General features: G+C 41.9%; 2 protein-coding genes and 1 non-coding gene across 4 annotated transcripts; 1 reads left to right on the forward strand and 2 right to left on the reverse strand.

Moving 5' to 3' along the window:
- The first annotated feature begins 7,201 nt into the window (after nucleotides 1-7,201).
- Nucleotides 7,202-8,307, forward strand: LOC112896791 (protein MKS1-like). The gene has a single exon (XM_025964922.1). The coding sequence runs from the start codon at nucleotides 7,202-7,204 to the stop codon at nucleotides 8,033-8,035; it is 834 nt and encodes a 277-aa protein (XP_025820707.1). The 3' UTR covers nucleotides 8,036-8,307.
- A 1,712-nt stretch (nucleotides 8,308-10,019) lies between these two features.
- TRNAY-GUA lies at nucleotides 10,020-10,105 on the reverse strand. Its single transcript is given in 2 exon segments — nucleotides 10,020-10,055; nucleotides 10,069-10,105. It is a non-coding gene; the product is annotated as a tRNA-Tyr (tRNA).
- Nucleotides 10,106-10,190: 85 nt separating this feature from the next.
- On the reverse strand, nucleotides 10,191-15,917 carry LOC112897129 (serine/threonine-protein kinase STY8-like). 2 transcript variants are annotated; one of them, XM_025965335.1, is made up of 14 exons: nucleotides 15,410-15,917; nucleotides 15,048-15,187; nucleotides 14,781-14,853; nucleotides 14,563-14,673; nucleotides 14,237-14,287; nucleotides 13,906-14,042; nucleotides 13,380-13,487; nucleotides 13,219-13,292; nucleotides 12,693-12,868; nucleotides 12,049-12,144; nucleotides 11,330-11,410; nucleotides 11,179-11,229; nucleotides 10,724-10,864; nucleotides 10,191-10,596 (listed from the first exon to the last, which is right to left on the reverse strand). In XM_025965335.1, exons 1-14 carry the CDS (start codon nucleotides 15,749-15,751, stop codon nucleotides 10,537-10,539), a joined length of 1,641 nt encoding a protein of 546 aa, XP_025821120.1. In that variant the 5' UTR covers nucleotides 15,752-15,917; the 3' UTR covers nucleotides 10,191-10,536. The 2 variants fall into 2 exon arrangements, with proteins under 2 accessions (XP_025821120.1, XP_025821121.1); XM_025965336.1 differs by lacking the exon at nucleotides 10,191-10,596 and having other exon boundaries at nucleotides 11,330-11,376.
- Nucleotides 15,918-16,146: the final 229 nt, after the last annotated feature.

Consider the following 16,146-nt stretch of genomic DNA (forward strand, 5'->3'; position numbering starts at 1 on the left):
ACCCACTCAAACTCTGCTGCAGGCCTTAACTCAGCCCATGTCTAACTAGGCCGGCTTTCTTTTGTGTTTTGATGATTTTTATAAGAAACGGATGACATGTACTACTACTACCAATATACTCATCCTTTCCCTCAAAAAACAAAATTCATCCTAAGTTCTTTCCTTATAGATACCTAAGCACAGATGAGGAAGAGGAACAATATAGTATCATTCTTAGCGTCGAGAGCTAGTTAACTCATGTAAATACTAGCTAGGTCAGACGGAGAACTAGCAGGACTAGCTAGTACTAGGAGTGGCATATATACTTAAGATTAAAAATGGGGAATTTAAGAAATAAAAAAAAATAAAGGTTGGAGATGATATATTTAATATATATATATATACATACATATACATATATATATATGCACTCGCCTGTAGCTACTCGACTCTCACCATCAGTATACTACCATACGTATGTCCACGTACTCATTTATCACTTTGAGTATGTTCATATACTAATTCTAAGATACTTCACGAAAAATTTGAAAAGCATCTCTATTTTTTAAATATATCACGATTATATATTAGTACTGCTATATAAAAATGAATATGTTGATATCATCCATGTATGATCGTATACTTAAAGTATATACCATCAGAGATGGTCTAATATGATCACATACACTTTATACATACCTTTCGTTGGGTCAGATACATCCTACATCATGAGATACACATGTAGGAGTAGCTACAAGCACGTGTAGAATGAATTTTTCACATATATATACACACACAAATAAATATTATATATACACAGTTATGAAACTAATAAACAAATCTTTATTTTTATTTTTATCTTTACCTATTTCCAAAGCAAAGCAAGCAATGATTCCTTGGCCCATCAAATAGAGTTCTATTGAAAAAAGATTTTGGTGACCGTATGTTAAGTTAAGGATCCGAAATCATTTAGAATTAGCGTTTGACGAGTAAAATAGAAAAAGAGTGAAGTCCTCAACCGACACGTATTATATTATTATTGTGGCATTTAGGTAATTAGAAATATAGACATTAGATTTTTTTAATGTGAAAAGTATATGCTTGCTATGGTGTATGTGTGTAGTACAAAGAAATAGGGGTATAACTATAATTTTATAAAATATAGGCCCTAATTGGGTAAGAATGGGAGATAGCATCAAAACCTAGGAAAAATGTTACACTAGGTGTCAAATTTATATCATCATAGGAAAGAAAGTGCAAAAGATGTGTTGAATTCTATGAAAAATGGGTCTTTGTATGAAAACAGGACCTAGATGTGATTAAAACAAAAAAATCATGGGTCCTTTTATGCAAAATAGTTGAAATATAAAAGTAACTTTCAAATTTACTTAGGGCCAAAATGTAAGAATGCAAGTCATCATGACATCACATGAAAACTTGTAAACATACCCAAAATTACATCTAATCCATCTTGGTAAGGACAAAAGTAATTCAAATTCTACTTTTGTTCAAAATTTAACATGTAAAGCTTTAAGCTTTGGGTTTTTGAACTTGAACCCTAAATCAAAGTTGTAGGGTTTGAAAAAAAACTCTCCAACTTTCATTTTGGGCATTTTCTCATTAAACCTTTAGATCAGTGAGAAATCTTGCTTTACAAAGAAGTCCCTGGAATTTTTTAGATTTCCAAATAGGCCCCCCGGACCCCTCCCCTCTCTTCTTCTTCCTCGGGCACGTGCTCCTCTGCTCTGCTCCTCCTGCCGCCGGCGCAGTGCCTCGCCCCTGGCCGCCGCTCTGCCGCCGCCGCCGCTCCACCTCCTGCTGGATCGACCTCCACGCGTCGTCCTCTCCCTCCCTCGGCCCTGTTCCCCTCCCCTGCTGCCCTCCTTCGCGCGCGCCACGCATTCCCGAGCCACTGCCGGCCGCCACGCCCTCGACGTCGTTGCCAGCTCTTGCTAGCACCTGTAGCACCGTTCCTGGTCTTAAAACATGCCCAACGACTACTCCGTGATCTTGTTTACTCATTGCCGCACTTCTTTTCCACTGCATTCCCTCTTCCCCAAGCTCACTCCCTCACCGGACCTCCGCCATCAGCAGTGCCCACCGTCGTCAGCCGCCCTCGCTGCCTCTGAACCCCAATCCAGCGCTGCTAGAGCACCGCAGTAGCCCACTGGTGCTCTCCAGCCCGTTCAATTTCATCCTCCCGCACCCAAGCCTCGTCTTCCACAGCTCCGGCCAGCACGAGCTCCGCCGCCGCCTTCTGCTCACCGTGGACAGGCCGCCTCAGCTAACCCCGCACCATGACAACCCCCTAGCCAGTTTCCTTGTGACCTCGTGAAGCTCTGCGACCCCTCAATTAATCCCCTAGTGCACCACACCGGCTCCCCGACGTGTGCCGGCGATCTCCACCCGTCGTCGCTTTCTGCTCGCCGTGGGACACCCCTCTCTGACCCTCCTCGACCCCAATTGCCTCTACCCCGAGCTTCTCCACATTGCCCTGAAGCTCCTCGACTACTTCCTCGCCACCCCCAACCACCGGAGCACCGCTCCCGCCGTTCATCTCCGCCGCCGGCCGCACTGTCCTCGTCGCGCCGCCGCTACAGTCCACCCCGACCCGATCCTGACCACCCCTAGGTGCGCACTGACATGGTGATGCTCCCACACCACTTTCCCCTCGCCGCCGGCGATCGCCGTCACCGGAACCGGCCGGTCAAACCTCTGCCCCTCTCAGACCACAGCCAAGGACCACGGGTGGGAAGAATCAAAAGCCCGAGGGGCTGTCTGCAAAGCGTGTGACTCATAGAAATAGTGCCCTAAGGACCCCCTTGTATTATTTTTATTGCAGAATTTGAAATTCTATAACAATTCAAGGGAAAATCATAAAAATGCAAACTAAAATTTGTTGGATTCCTTATTTTGAGATCTACAACTTTCCTCATGGATTGACTTTCAGTTTCTAAGTAGTTTGTGCTCTAATTTAAATGCCAAGTTTAAGTAGTTATAAGCTAAGAAAATGTATAGTAAATAGTAGAAAAATGGTAAAAATGTGAAACCAACTGTGTTAGTTTGGCTTTGACATGTAGTATTTAGGAAAAATAATTAACCTACTGTTGTGTAATATTTTCATAATGTGTGAGTTTAATTATGAATAATACCTATTTAACCTTGTGTATTTAATATCTATGGATTTAAATGTTCAAAATCATGAAAATATTTTGAGATATTGTTCTTGAGTAATGTACCCTGTCCCTAAATTCTCAACCTAGGATTAGGTGTAAAACAATCAGAACAAATAAAACATGCTATGATAATATTATACTCTTGTATAAATAAAATAAGTCCATAGTTAAATAATAACCTAGAGTTGGTATAAATACTTAGCAAAGAAAATAGATAAAGTTATTAAATATAATTAGTTTAAATATTTAAAATTAACTCAACATGTTACCCCATGCCATTAGTTAAATATTTAGGGTAACCAACCCTGTTACTTAATGTAACTAGATAAAATGGATAATACCCGATAAATGACTGCCCAGTAGAGAAATAAATGTTATGTGTAATAAGTAAATTATATTTTCGTTGGATTGCAACTTTATCGTGAAATAAAATAAAAGTATATGCATCCCTTAAATTATAACTTTGCATGTCATGTAGACTCGACTACTCTCGCTGACGGGGACTACGAGCTAATCCCGGAACAAGGAGTGGAATCAGCTGAAGACCCCAGGAACGCCGTCGGAGATCTAACTGAAGCTTCAAACCAAAGTTCGGAAAACTTTGATACTTCTGCCCCCAACCCCACTCAAGAAGGCAAGCCCCGGTGCATAACCCAGTATTTAAATTACTACATTATGCAATCTTATGCTTATCTATTATATTCTGCATTAAGTCTAAGAGTTGAAATGGAACCCTAGATGCATTGAACCCTAGGAACCTATGTATTGTGCTTGAGTCTTTCTCGAATTTATGCTCTGCTAATAGGACCGGTAGAAGTCAAGTGATTTCCTATCAATCGCGCGATATAGGAATTGCAATGTTTACATCCCTGTATTCACTATAAGGATGACGGACGGAATTTATGTAAGGTATCATGGTTGAAATGATACCCCGTCTGTGTTGATGAATTTGATAAGGTCGCAGTGTGTGGTAGCGGTGGTTAAGCATTTGAAAGTACTAGCCACGTGCCGCGAAATATGGTAAGCGGTAAGCCTAGTAACCAATCGGCCCGAGGAGTGGACATACCTCCCACCACTCGTATTTGGTTTTTTCAGTTACTTGATTCGACGTATGGGAATAAGTGTTGCAGGGCAACCAGAAGTACGGTCGTGTAGTCGCTCTACAGATGTACGTCCTGCACATTGGATGTGCGTATAGTCCTATAGTCGCTTGTGGTGGCTCTGATCCACGAGTCGGAATGAAAGGCAAACGGTTGCTTCGGAACGATTTCTGGAAGTTCCAAGCGTGTGAGTTAGGTTTACCCTTGCAAAGCTGAAATTCGATTCAGGAATCGTCCGTTTCTCGCGGAGATTGAGACTGTTTGATCCCTTTGCCACATAGAGTAACAAGAACAACTATATGGTTATCAAAGATGATGTTTGACTAAAGATTCTACTATGCTTGAATAGTTATAGGTGCTTATCTAGAATGCTTAATCACCTAGAATTTGAAAACTAAAATTTGAAATTAAGAATCTACTCTTTGTTGCTTTTCAGCTGAAAATTTTTACCACAACAATTAAAGCCTTCATAAGTCTAATTACTTAGCTAAGTATACCATGAACGGGTAAGCCTTGCTGAGGAATACTCAGTCTTACCTTATGAATTTTGTTCAGGTAATCCCCCTGACGACTCCGCTTTGCCTATACCGTGGCCTTACCCTCTGCCCGATGGTTGGTCCGTGGAGTGGGACCCGTCCCCGGCCAACACAGATCCTACCGAGTGATATCATGTCAGGGCTAGCATGATATCCGTACCGATGACAAGTACAGTGCCCGTGTTTTTAACTACGCTGCTATGACTGGAAACTTAAAACTGTTCTGTAATAATTTCCATCAGCTGGGAATTGATGTTACTTTTGAACACTCATGTAATATACCTGCACGTGATGTAACATGTGATGGCAAATGTATCTCTAGACTCGCCTTCGTGCGAGCTACGTTGTTTTATCCTGCATTCGGTGGTTTATCGGGACGTTACCCGACAGGCCATGGGATTATACCGTTTGAAGTACGATGAAGCCCTCAAGAGTGGACTCGCGTACTTGAGCCGATATAATTCAGGATTGGTTCTGCCACAATTATTGAATATATATGATGTATAATATGTACAATATGCTAATTAATATATTTATATAGTTTTAATGTACGGATATATTTGCTAGTTAGTTATGTAAAAAATGAATAAGCTTCGTCACGCTCGCCACATACCGAGTCGGGCAAATAAAGAAATTAAGAAACAAAGCTGCAGCTATCTAGCTAGCAACATGTACCTATGACAACGTCATCTGGGTTTTTTAAAACACAGTAAAGACGTAGGTACATTCATCCTATCAATATATGCATGCAACTTTATCCTCTTGAGCACGTAGATTCTCAAGATTGACGAAGTTACGATAGACGCCTCGTTGTCGACGGGTATGTCGCCTACCACTGAAAGAATAGCATCGGTTAAATCCTGTAATAAATACAGAAAAACACGAGCATCTTTGCCGATAAATTGGAGACTCGAATCTAAGAGGGCAGGTTTGAAAGTAAGGAAGCTCGCCAGCTCAGCTATACACTCTGTTCGCGTCAGGTGGGTTATCGATTTGTCCACGGATGGAGATTGAGTATGATGGTTGGATCGCTTCAATTCAACGGCGACCCAAGGACTTGGCCGGGCCGGAACATCTCTTCTCTGTCAGCTACCACTGCTTGCTTGACTGCGTCTCTGATGCTGCTCTGGTAGTTTGCTGGGTTTATATATTTACATGCATTAATTCTTGCTTAAGTTTAACCAGACCAAGGAATTGATCCAACGGATATGATGCACGGAACATTTCTTCACCGTACCGTACCCTTAATTTCTCTGATATATGCATGAATCGGTCCAGTCCAAGATTATTTACTTTTACGGCGAAGACGTAGTAGGGTTATTTCTTAGGATCGGAGGCCATCCACTAGCTCTTTAACCCTAACATCACAACATGTCTTTCCTTTTTTATTAGGTCTAATCAAACAAATTAGGTAACAGAGAGAGGGATGATGCATGTACGTACGGATTCGATGCAAGAAGATCAGACTGGCTCAGCAATAACCGTCTATGGACTTAGCCTCAGCAGCTAGCTAGCTCAGATCATCGCGCGCAGCTGCACGAATGTACAGCACATCTTCCAGAAGACGATCGAAAAGAAGCTTCGTTCTTCGTTCAGCTGCTGCCTGCCACACCCTCTTGAACATCGCACTTTGACACAATCAGCTGTTTCCTTGCTTGTCCGAATTAATTTGTTTGTCGCTTTCCAATAATCATTTTTTGTTAAAGTCTTTTCCTTCCTTTTTTATTACTCCTTCCGTTCCATCCAAAATATAGTTCGTTTATTATTTTGCATCTAGATATATAAGTGCATATCAAAATCTAAAATCTATGAATCTAGAAAACCAAAACAAACTGCATTTTGAAACAGAAGAAGAATAACCTCATGAAATTAAAGGTCAGGATATCCAGCTAGTGCAGATGCAGGAGGTCATCGATCACTAGCAGCTCCATATATGGTCTTTCCTTGTGCCGTCACATCCTACATATATACGACATCCGAGAGGTTGGCGGGCGGACTTGTTCAAAGCTTAGCTAGCCGCAGCAGAAGAAGCTACTTGCCTTGTTGCCTTCTTCTCCTTGCTCCATCAACTCGATCGACCAATTTCTTCCTTGACCTCTTCTCCATTATCTGTCGCCAAGAGTACAAGTGTCGTGCTTTCTACTCACAAACAAGCTAAGACTGACTGTCAAATCAATGGACTCTTTTTTTTTTTACCTTTTGCTTCCTTCCGTCTCTCTGCTTTGTCTGTCTATATATATGCTGCAGGGCCTGCTGGACGTCCTCGATCTTGCTGCCACCAAATTCAGACCGGCCGGTCGGCCAATTGAACAGCTTGCAATCCCCCATCCATCAGCTGCCTACCTGCAACTGCAAGAGACCTCCAATTGGGACTGATCGTCGTGTCAAGTCCTCATCATCAATAATAAAAATGGAGCAGTATTCCTCCTCCAGCGCGACCACGTCCTCCTCCTCGCCGTCGCCGTCCTCGCAGCGCGGCGCCGGCGCCAGGGAGCTGCAGGGCCCGCGCCCGGCGCCGCTCAGGGTCCGCACGGACTCCCACAAGATCAGGAAGCCGCCGCCGCTGCCGACGCAGCAGCAGCAGGTGCGGGAGCCGGTCATCATCTACGCGGTGTCGCCCAAGGTCGTGCACGCCGACCCCAGCGAGTTCAGGTCCGTCGTGCAGCGCCTCACCGGGGCGCGCCGCACCCACACGGAGGCGTCCTCCTCCTCCTCCGTCGTCCCGGCGGCGCCGCATCAGATTAGCCGTCAGATGCCGTTCTTCGGCGTCGGCCACCACGCCCCGTCGTCGTCCTCTGAACTGATGATGCTCCCGCCGCCGCCGCCGCACTTCCCGTTCCAGCTGCAGGAGGAAACAGCAGGCGGGGCGCACGAGATGACGACGACCCAGCCAGCGCTCTCGCCCGCGGCACGCCTCGCCGCCATTGAGCAGGCCAGCTCCGGCCTGCTGCCGCCATTTCCGAGCATCCTGTCGCCAGGGCCGCTCCCGGCGATCCAGCCGAGCTTCTTCTCCCCGCCGGCCGGAGCCGGTAATAACTCGTTGGGCATCAATCTGTTCGGCGAGCTGATCAGCCCGGCGGCGGCATTTCTTGGTGCAGCCAGCGGCAGCATCAGCACCGTCGCCGGTGCAATCGGTCAAAATCCAAGTTTATTACAACGAGAAGCGTCGCCGTCGGCTGCTGGTGCCTACTACTATTGGGGGGATCTCTTCAACAACCAGCAGTATCACCACCAGAACCAGTAGTAGCTTCGGCTTCCCTTATAAATGCAAATGAGAACGAAGTGGTCGTTCTTTCTTGGACTGATAGATGGCAAGGCATTCATGCATGCATGCATCAGCTGATGAGACCATGCATGATCGAGCGAGTCATGGGTGGCCTGTGGACTAGCAGCTACTGGATTGACAGTTAGTTTATTTCCTTTTTGCCATTATTTTTATGAGATGAGATACATTTATATGCTGTAGGGAGTAACAAACATGTAGCTGCTGTAGTTAACTATGTAGTAGGCAGTAGCTTACGTATTATATAATCATTCAGGTATGGCTGGGGTTTTTGCTTGTAAGCTAGATGCAATTTTCTTCCATATTTAGATATGCTGAATTATATTGCTGATCGAGGAATGAAGCACCCTACCTTGGAGGTGATCATATCCATCAGATTACTAAGTATACAACAGGTAACTTCATTCTTTTTGATATATATATAGGAAAAATCTATTCTACATACGCTCGTAGCTACTCCTACATGTGTATCTCATGATGTAGGATGTATCTAACCTAATAAAATATATGTACGAGGTGTATATAATCATACTAGATTATTTGTGATGGTATATACGTTGGGTATATGACCATACATAGAGTATGTGGACATACTTAATTTTATATACTAGTACTAAAGTATAATAATATATATTTAAAAAATAGGGATGCTTTTAAAATTTTTTGTATGTATCTCTTTGAAGTATCTTAGAATAAGTATACGAACATCCTCAAAGTGATAAATGAGTATGTGGACATACGCACGATGGTATACTGATGGTGAGAGTAGCTACACGCGAGTGTAGATAAAACTCGTCATATATATATATATATATATTCTTTTTAGCAGCATCAGAAATGGATTCAATTTTGATAGACCGTATGATCTGTGTTTCCGCAAATAAAGCCATTTTTCTCCTTTTTGAAGGAGATTGTACTCTACAAAAGAAAACGGTAATCACAGTAACCTCCAACAAAGCTAATTTTAGGTTTATTCTAAGTCAGATATTTTTAGCTGCTTGAGATATTCCTGATCAAATATAATTGAAATGGGAAGAGGAAGGGCATGGCTTTTATCCACAGGAATACAGAATAGAGTTTTTTTATTAAGCATCTTCAAGAGACTCTTTATATCTTTAGAAATAGAGATTTTGGTTAAAAATTACCTTCCAACAGCTTTTTTAATTGAATATCTAAATATAGACGTTCTCTCTTTCGGATTTCTCGCTAGCCAAAGATGGAGAGCGAGAATTGCTCTCTAGACTATCCACAAGATATAGAAAAGTTATCTCTAAACTACTAACAAGATATAGAAAAGTTATTGCAGAGTACAAAGTTATAGAAAATAACTTTTACTCAAATGACTCTCTAAATGATGATTTAGAGAGTAGATTTTAGAAAGGCTCTTGAAGATGCTTAGTACTTGATGTTAAGCAACGATTGTCACATTAATTTTTGGCGGGCATTTGGCCTTTGTTTTCCTAATGTTCTGAGTGTTTTGCTGCTTAGTGATCGATTTTTTTGTGATGTGTCATGCTCTCAAGCGCCTCTTTTGTTGAGCTAGCTCGATGTGTTTGGCAAGCAGTATCAACTCTGTCAACTGTACTGGTTTTAGATGTGACTTGTGACTTGGCTTTTGAGATGCCTGTTAGCCTAGATTTTAGAAAGGCTCTTGGAGATGCTTAGTACTTGATGTTAAACAACTATTGTCACATTAATTTTTGGCGGGCATTTGGCCTTTGTTTTCCTAATGTTCTGAGTGTTTTGCTGCTTGGTGATTGATTTTTTTTGATGTGTCATGCTCTCAAGCGCCTCTTTTGTTGAGCTATCTCGATGTGTTTGGCAACGGTATCAACTCTGTCTACTGGTTTTAGATGTGACTTGTGACTTGGCTTTTGCGATGCCTGTTAACCATGACATGAATGTTTTGCCAAGCTTAAAAAAAAATTGGGGAGAAAAAAAAACATCCAACCTGCCGGATTAGAACCAGCGACCTAAGGATTTATCTGCACACACTACAGCCCTCCGCTCTACCAACCGAGCTAAGGTCGGCTTGTGTTCAGGTTCCGATAACAAAAATACATGAAGGCGCTATTCTTCGCTTTTAAACAACAGGAACTGACCTCTACTGATAAAATGAGGAGAGTTGCGGTTAACGATTGCCATAAATTGAGAAAAAGTATCGGCAAAACGCGGACACCAACAGACACGAGGTTCCACATGATGCAGCAGGATACTAAGATGGATACATGTTTCCGTATTTCCCCAAAGGAGTGCCAGTGCTTTCCTTTGTTCACTTTCAGTCTCAGAAGTATCAACTTTCCATACTGCCAACTGCACGCCAGTGTGTTGTTCCAGATACCACCATTCTATACTGTACATCAAACAAGCCCCAACACCAAAAAGGACACCCTAAACCTAACACTGGCATCCGCATGCGTTTCATTTCTTAAGAAACTTCTCCTTCCTTAAGATACCCTTCTCTAACGCTCTGATTTCTTCTGCATCTTGGCCCTCGAGCGACGATTGACACCCTTTGCTGCCTGCTCAAAAGTCAAAACAATGCTCAAATCAGAACATGCTTTGCTTGCTTAATGGCCTGGATCTCATATACAAGCCTGGCTGTGGTTCTACATATGCAATATTTTCAGTGGGTATGGGTCATGCTACCTGAACATGCTGCAAGATGTCTTCAAGTTCTACAATGATCTCAGCAAAAGTAGGCCGTACATCAGGATTTTCGTCCCAACACCGTTGAATCAGTTTTGACAATCTTGGGTGCACGCATGTGGGAATGTCCAAGCGCAATCCCTGTTGCAAGTGGGACAAAAGTGTGATAAAGGGGGCAAATGTGGAACTGTACAACTTAAAAGTTTCTTAACGGTTTCCATAAAAAAAGTTTCTTAACGAAAAAAAGGCATGGTGCCAGTAAAACATGGTAATCGTCTTTGAAAAGTGATATGCCGTTGACCAGTTTCAGAGCACTAAATGCTACCGTTTACACAGCGATGTTGGTTTCATGTGATATAAAACAATATGATGCCAGTATTTTGACCTCACAATTGTCACTAAATAAATCTACCGAGAAAAAGGACATAGCCAGTAGGGGAGACAGAAATTCGTACCTGCCTTACACCTAATGCAGCTTGCAAGGGCGTCATGTTGTCATATGGGACCTACAGTGCAATCAAGACTTCATGTTACCTTTAATAAACAAAATACTTATGTTCAAATGACTCAGCAGTAATCCAAGTTGCATTCAACACCAGGGCGTACCTTTGAAGTTGACAACTCCCATAGAACAATGGCAAAGCTGAATACATCTGCTTTGTTATCATAAGGCTTATGATTAATAATCTGTCAAGATAATTAATTCTTGTGAGTGAACTATGCAAACCTAATTTCAAGGTGGCAACTTTTTTATGGGGAAAAATGCTTTGTTTCAGGAAGAAGGACAGCATTTTGCAAAATATTCCTATATTTTCCACAAATGGACTTTGGAGAACCGTTACAATAGGTAAAAGAAAATTATACCGGATATGATCTTAACAGTATAGTCATTTGAGCTACCTGTCACCTGTGCATGATTGGATCCTGAATTTCAGGAAGGAGTTTAAATTTGCCTTCCACGGAGTGAAAGAGTCTAAAAAAAAACGTCTTGCTAGTCATTTAGACCAGGCATTACAGGGCAAGGGGCTCTTCTTATATACAGTTCTTGGGGAAATTTAAGTTTACATGCAGGTTTAAATCAATAATTGCTGTTTTACAATCCCAGTAATGATGTAAGCCAAGTAGCCCTTATTCTCAATGGGTAAATAAGAGATTAACTAAAAGCACAAAAATTGGCCAGAACTTTTGGCTGTAAAGTGTTTCTAAGATAAATAATAGAGTACTAAGCAGAACAAAAAACTAAACAGGGCATTGAAAATTCCTATACTAATGAAAGACAAAAAAATCTCAAAGGGTAAAAAAAAAGAAAAGGAGCTCAAGCACACCTCTGGCGCCATCCATCGGTACGTTCCCGTTTCAGCAGTCATCTGCCCCTCCTGACTTCCATGTCGTGCCACACCAAAGTCCGCAATCTTTATGACCTATTTTCAGAAGAATATCTACAAGGTAACAACTTGGTATTGGGTTGAATGCCATGAGAAAAACATGTACCATGCTCTGTCATCAGCACAGATTCTTGTAAAATACAAGATAATCAAATTCAACATTTTAGGGAATATACATGATTACAAATCGAAATTGAAACAGCAAGCCCAAGAAACACATCTTTCTCCAAATGCAATTGGATGCCCTCGAACACTGTTGGATTCTTTGTTTCTACATATTGTCATTATTGTGAAACTTACAAAGGATTTCTTGGAGATTTAAAATGGTGTCCCTCGAAAATGCTATTTTTCATGTTATTGCTAGTCTTGCAGAAGTGGATTCTGATTTGTAAACTTTAGGTAGTTAATGAAATGATTTTACACAACAGCAAGTCCATCTGGGGTCTCCGACTGAAAATAACGTGCAGCAGCATGCAAATTACTGACAACCTTTATGTCATTGCTAAATTTCATACAACATATAGTAAAGGCAAAAGAAAATGGGCACTGAAAATTAGCTTCAAAGTACTGAATAAGTATCATACTTGATCATAGCCTATTAGAAGATTTGCAGTCTTCAAATCCCTGTGGATAATGTCATTTTGGTGTAGATAATCCATTCCTTTTGAGATACTGATAGCAATTTTTAGAATTGTAATGAGATCCAAAAAGTTATTGTGCTTGTGAAGAAAGTCATATAAATTCCCTCCAGGCATGTATTCTGAAAGGAGCAGAACCAACCACAAAAGAGAATGTCATTAGCTGCATCTTGCAGCGAACACAGAAAACATCAACATGAGGGAATGGATAGGCGCACAATAGACAGATGGGATTACACTACAACAACATAGTTTCCCTACTCAGGCACATAGGCACCAATACTAAAACCATTAAGTGCTAATGGTTAAGGGACTCGAAGAACTAGAGGTGTATTATCTGTCACAGTTTAAAAGTGTGCATGCAAGATGACAAGAACAATGCCACTGTCATTCTACAATGGTTAAGAGTCAACCATGCAATTCCACCCAAAAAGTGAAACAAGGATTGATGAATATCTGAGAAGAACAATACCGGTAATGATGCAATAGTATGGATGCTTTGTGCATGCCCCATAGAATCGAAGAATATTTTCATGATTAACTCTCCTGGAGAAAAGGTATTTAGAATTTAGAATTAGTTACGACATAATATTTGACTGTTCATTCAATTATTATGTCCAGTGAAAAACCTGCCTTAAAATAAGTACTTCTTGCAGGAACTCAATTTCTGAAGGGTTGTTAAGATTGGCAATTCTGAGACTCTTTATAGCGACATCAAGACCATTATAAGTTCCTCGGTATCTGTGAAAGAGAACATGAATGAGAAGTGCTGTATACTAAACTCTTGTATGGTCTTAACTATGAGAAACAAACATAGTTTAGTACACCATAGCAATTTGTCAGCGGGCTTCATGACAGTATAGCAATTTAAAATTGTTTATTTCCTTGTTAACAGATGGCAGCATGCATAGATGAATCCTATAGAGGCTAGGCAGGCACACCGGCAATGTTAGCAGTGAAGTGACACAATGGGCACAACATTTCCAATAAATTAAATATGGTTATATTACTAGTACTTCCTCTTTTCTTCTTAATATATTGATGCGCAGCTCTCCTGCGTGTTCGAGAAAAAAAAAAACTAGTACTTCCTCTTAATGAAATACATGCTCAGGCATGTTCACGAAAAAGAATGATATTACTAGTATGAAATAGTTCTTACAAGTCTGCAGAAGATCCAGATGCAATCTTTTCCCCCTTTGTTAGCATGTTCCAGTCGATTTCAGAATCTCCAACCTTTTGTTGTAGGTCAGTTATTTTCTCTGACGTTGAAGAATTTGTGGAATTGGATGGTGATGCCTGCATATTACATGAAAATAATATAACTGTGGGGAAAAGGTTAACCTAACCATGTTATGCTAAGATTAGAGTTTTGTGCATAATGCTGCATTTACTATGACAAATGACAAAAAATAAGCATGCAGATAGCTTATTTGTGATTAAGTTGAAACATAAATATATTGAAATATGTTGAAAATAATAGTGCATCATACATTTTTTTGTGCTAAGGCCACCTTAATCTTCACGATCAAATCATCTGTCTCCTGCATGAACAATTGCAAGATGAGCGATATTTTCACAAAACCCTTGCATAGTTGCATATATAAGAGAACATGGCACTATGGCAGCAGATTTGATGGTTCACTATGCCTATTAGAATGTTAGCTGGTAGAGATTGATATACATTGATGTAGCAAATTGACAAATTCCTTTAAACAATTCTGAACTCACATTCAAAATTCAGACACGAAATTTGACATAATACTTTCATGATGCTATAAACAGTCTAGGACTAAGCAAGCGCATGCTCAAAATTCACCTCTGTCTCCCATCCATCGACGACAAAAACATCCAAGCAAAAGTTATCTTTGGTAGAGTAAACATGAGCTTCCTGAATATTCAATCCAACCTCCGAGAGCAACGCAGTAAGCTGTAGAACAACCATTTGCCGTAAGAAACTCGACACATAAATAAGAAGAGCAAGCTATGTGAAAATGACGACTTGACGAGTACGTGAAATGGTTAGTTCGACATTACCCGGCTTAGGAGCTTGGGCCTGTCAATGGAAGAGAAAATGATCTCATGGATAAGCTTAGTTTTCAAATCACCCCTGTATAAAATTAATTAACTGATTTTAACAAAAAAAAAAGTCACGGACGTAAGAAGTAGAAATTTTAAACTGTGGATGTTTTATTTCTTCAGAAAAGACTCAGAGAGAAGGAAAAGCAGCACTTTATAAGTGAGTCCAATTATTACTACAAGAAGGAAGCATAGGGAAGGTGTGCAGATAAAGTGAAGAAGTACCTAGAGGAGATAGACATGGAATCATTGCCGTCCACAGTCTTTCTCCTCTCCAAACTGAGGTCCTCCATCAACCTTTGGCATGGCTCCTCAAGCTCTTGATTGTCGCCAATGCCGTGATAATCCGCTCGAACTGACATGCTCTGCTCGTCGAGGCAGGCAGGGCAGAGCAACACAAGACAATTGTGAATAAAAAAGTTTCATTTTTGGCTTGCGCTTTGGAATCAGACAATTAATCATCATCTTGCCCGTTGTCAAATCAAATCAAATCAAATCAGTGCTTCTTTTCTTCCCCCCTTCTTGTTGCTGTTTTTGGCAAACACAAAAAAGAGAGGTCTTTTGGGGGTGAGTAGGCGGTAGTGGACCTTGATATATCGCGCGTGGAAGACGGGTCGCTTCTCGGGGTCTGCGCACTCTTGGAGGATCTCCCAGTGCAGGAGGACGTCCTCGGCCTTGTCTTCGACGTCGAGGTCGAAGAGATACCTCCGGGGCAGCCTCTGCAGGTGGCGGGCGAGGCGGCCGTGGAAGGAGGGGTCTGCGAGCGTCTCGTCGTGTCTCCCCGTCAGGCGGAGGCGCTCGCAGATCCTCCTTTGCACCGCGTGGAGGTCCGGATGGGCCTCGCGCGGTGACCGCGGCGCCGGAGAGCTCTCGCCCGTGCCTTCCTCCAAGTCCTGCAGCTCCTCCCCAACGCGCCGCGACGGAGCCATCGGCCGGAATCTTGGAACCTCCGGCGGGCGGTTGCCTTGCGTCCGTGGGACCGGCCGGCCGGGTCGGGGCACCCTAGGTTAGTATTTATAGAGGGGCTCCGGCCGGCCGGCCGGCGGGGAGACCGCCGATTGGATTGGAGAAGACGACGACGGCCATGAAATGCAGCGGACGCTGACCCAAGCAGATGGTCTAAATACAGTATTAATTAATTACGAGTTGCTTTGGATCAGTTAAAGCTTCTACTTTAATTTTATATAATTTTAAACTAAAATATATAAGGATGGACTGTGAAGAAACTACTAGCATCGTGATCCGTTATCATCTAGTAATATGTGATGAAAAATTAAAGCCACAAGAGATGGCATTGACAAACAATTTCGGATGTTTGGATCTC

Source organism: Panicum hallii, chromosome 6 (genome assembly GCF_002211085.1).
Source record: "Panicum hallii strain FIL2 chromosome 6, PHallii_v3.1, whole genome shotgun sequence".
Taxonomy (NCBI): Eukaryota; Viridiplantae; Streptophyta; class Magnoliopsida; order Poales; family Poaceae; genus Panicum; species Panicum hallii.

What these genes read in the sequence shown, in the direction of transcription:
- LOC112896791 (XM_025964922.1), top strand. Translation starts at nt 7,202, where the DNA reads ATGGAGCAGTATTCCTCCTCCAGCGCGACCACGTCCTCCTCCTCGCCG.
- LOC112897129 (XM_025965335.1), bottom strand. Translation starts at nt 15,751, where the DNA reads ATGGCTCCGTCGCGGCGCGTTGGGGAGGAGCTGCAGGACTTGGAGGAA. An exon ending in TCTGGATCTTCTGCAGACTT is followed by an intron (nt 13,488 to 13,905) that starts GTAAGAACTATT and finishes TCTCTTTCACAG; the next exon opens with ATACCGAGGAACTTATAATG. An exon ending in CTGCATTAGGTGTAAGGCAG is followed by an intron (nt 10,865 to 11,178) that starts GTACGAATTTCT and finishes CACTTGCAACAG; the next exon opens with GGATTGCGCTTGGACATTCC.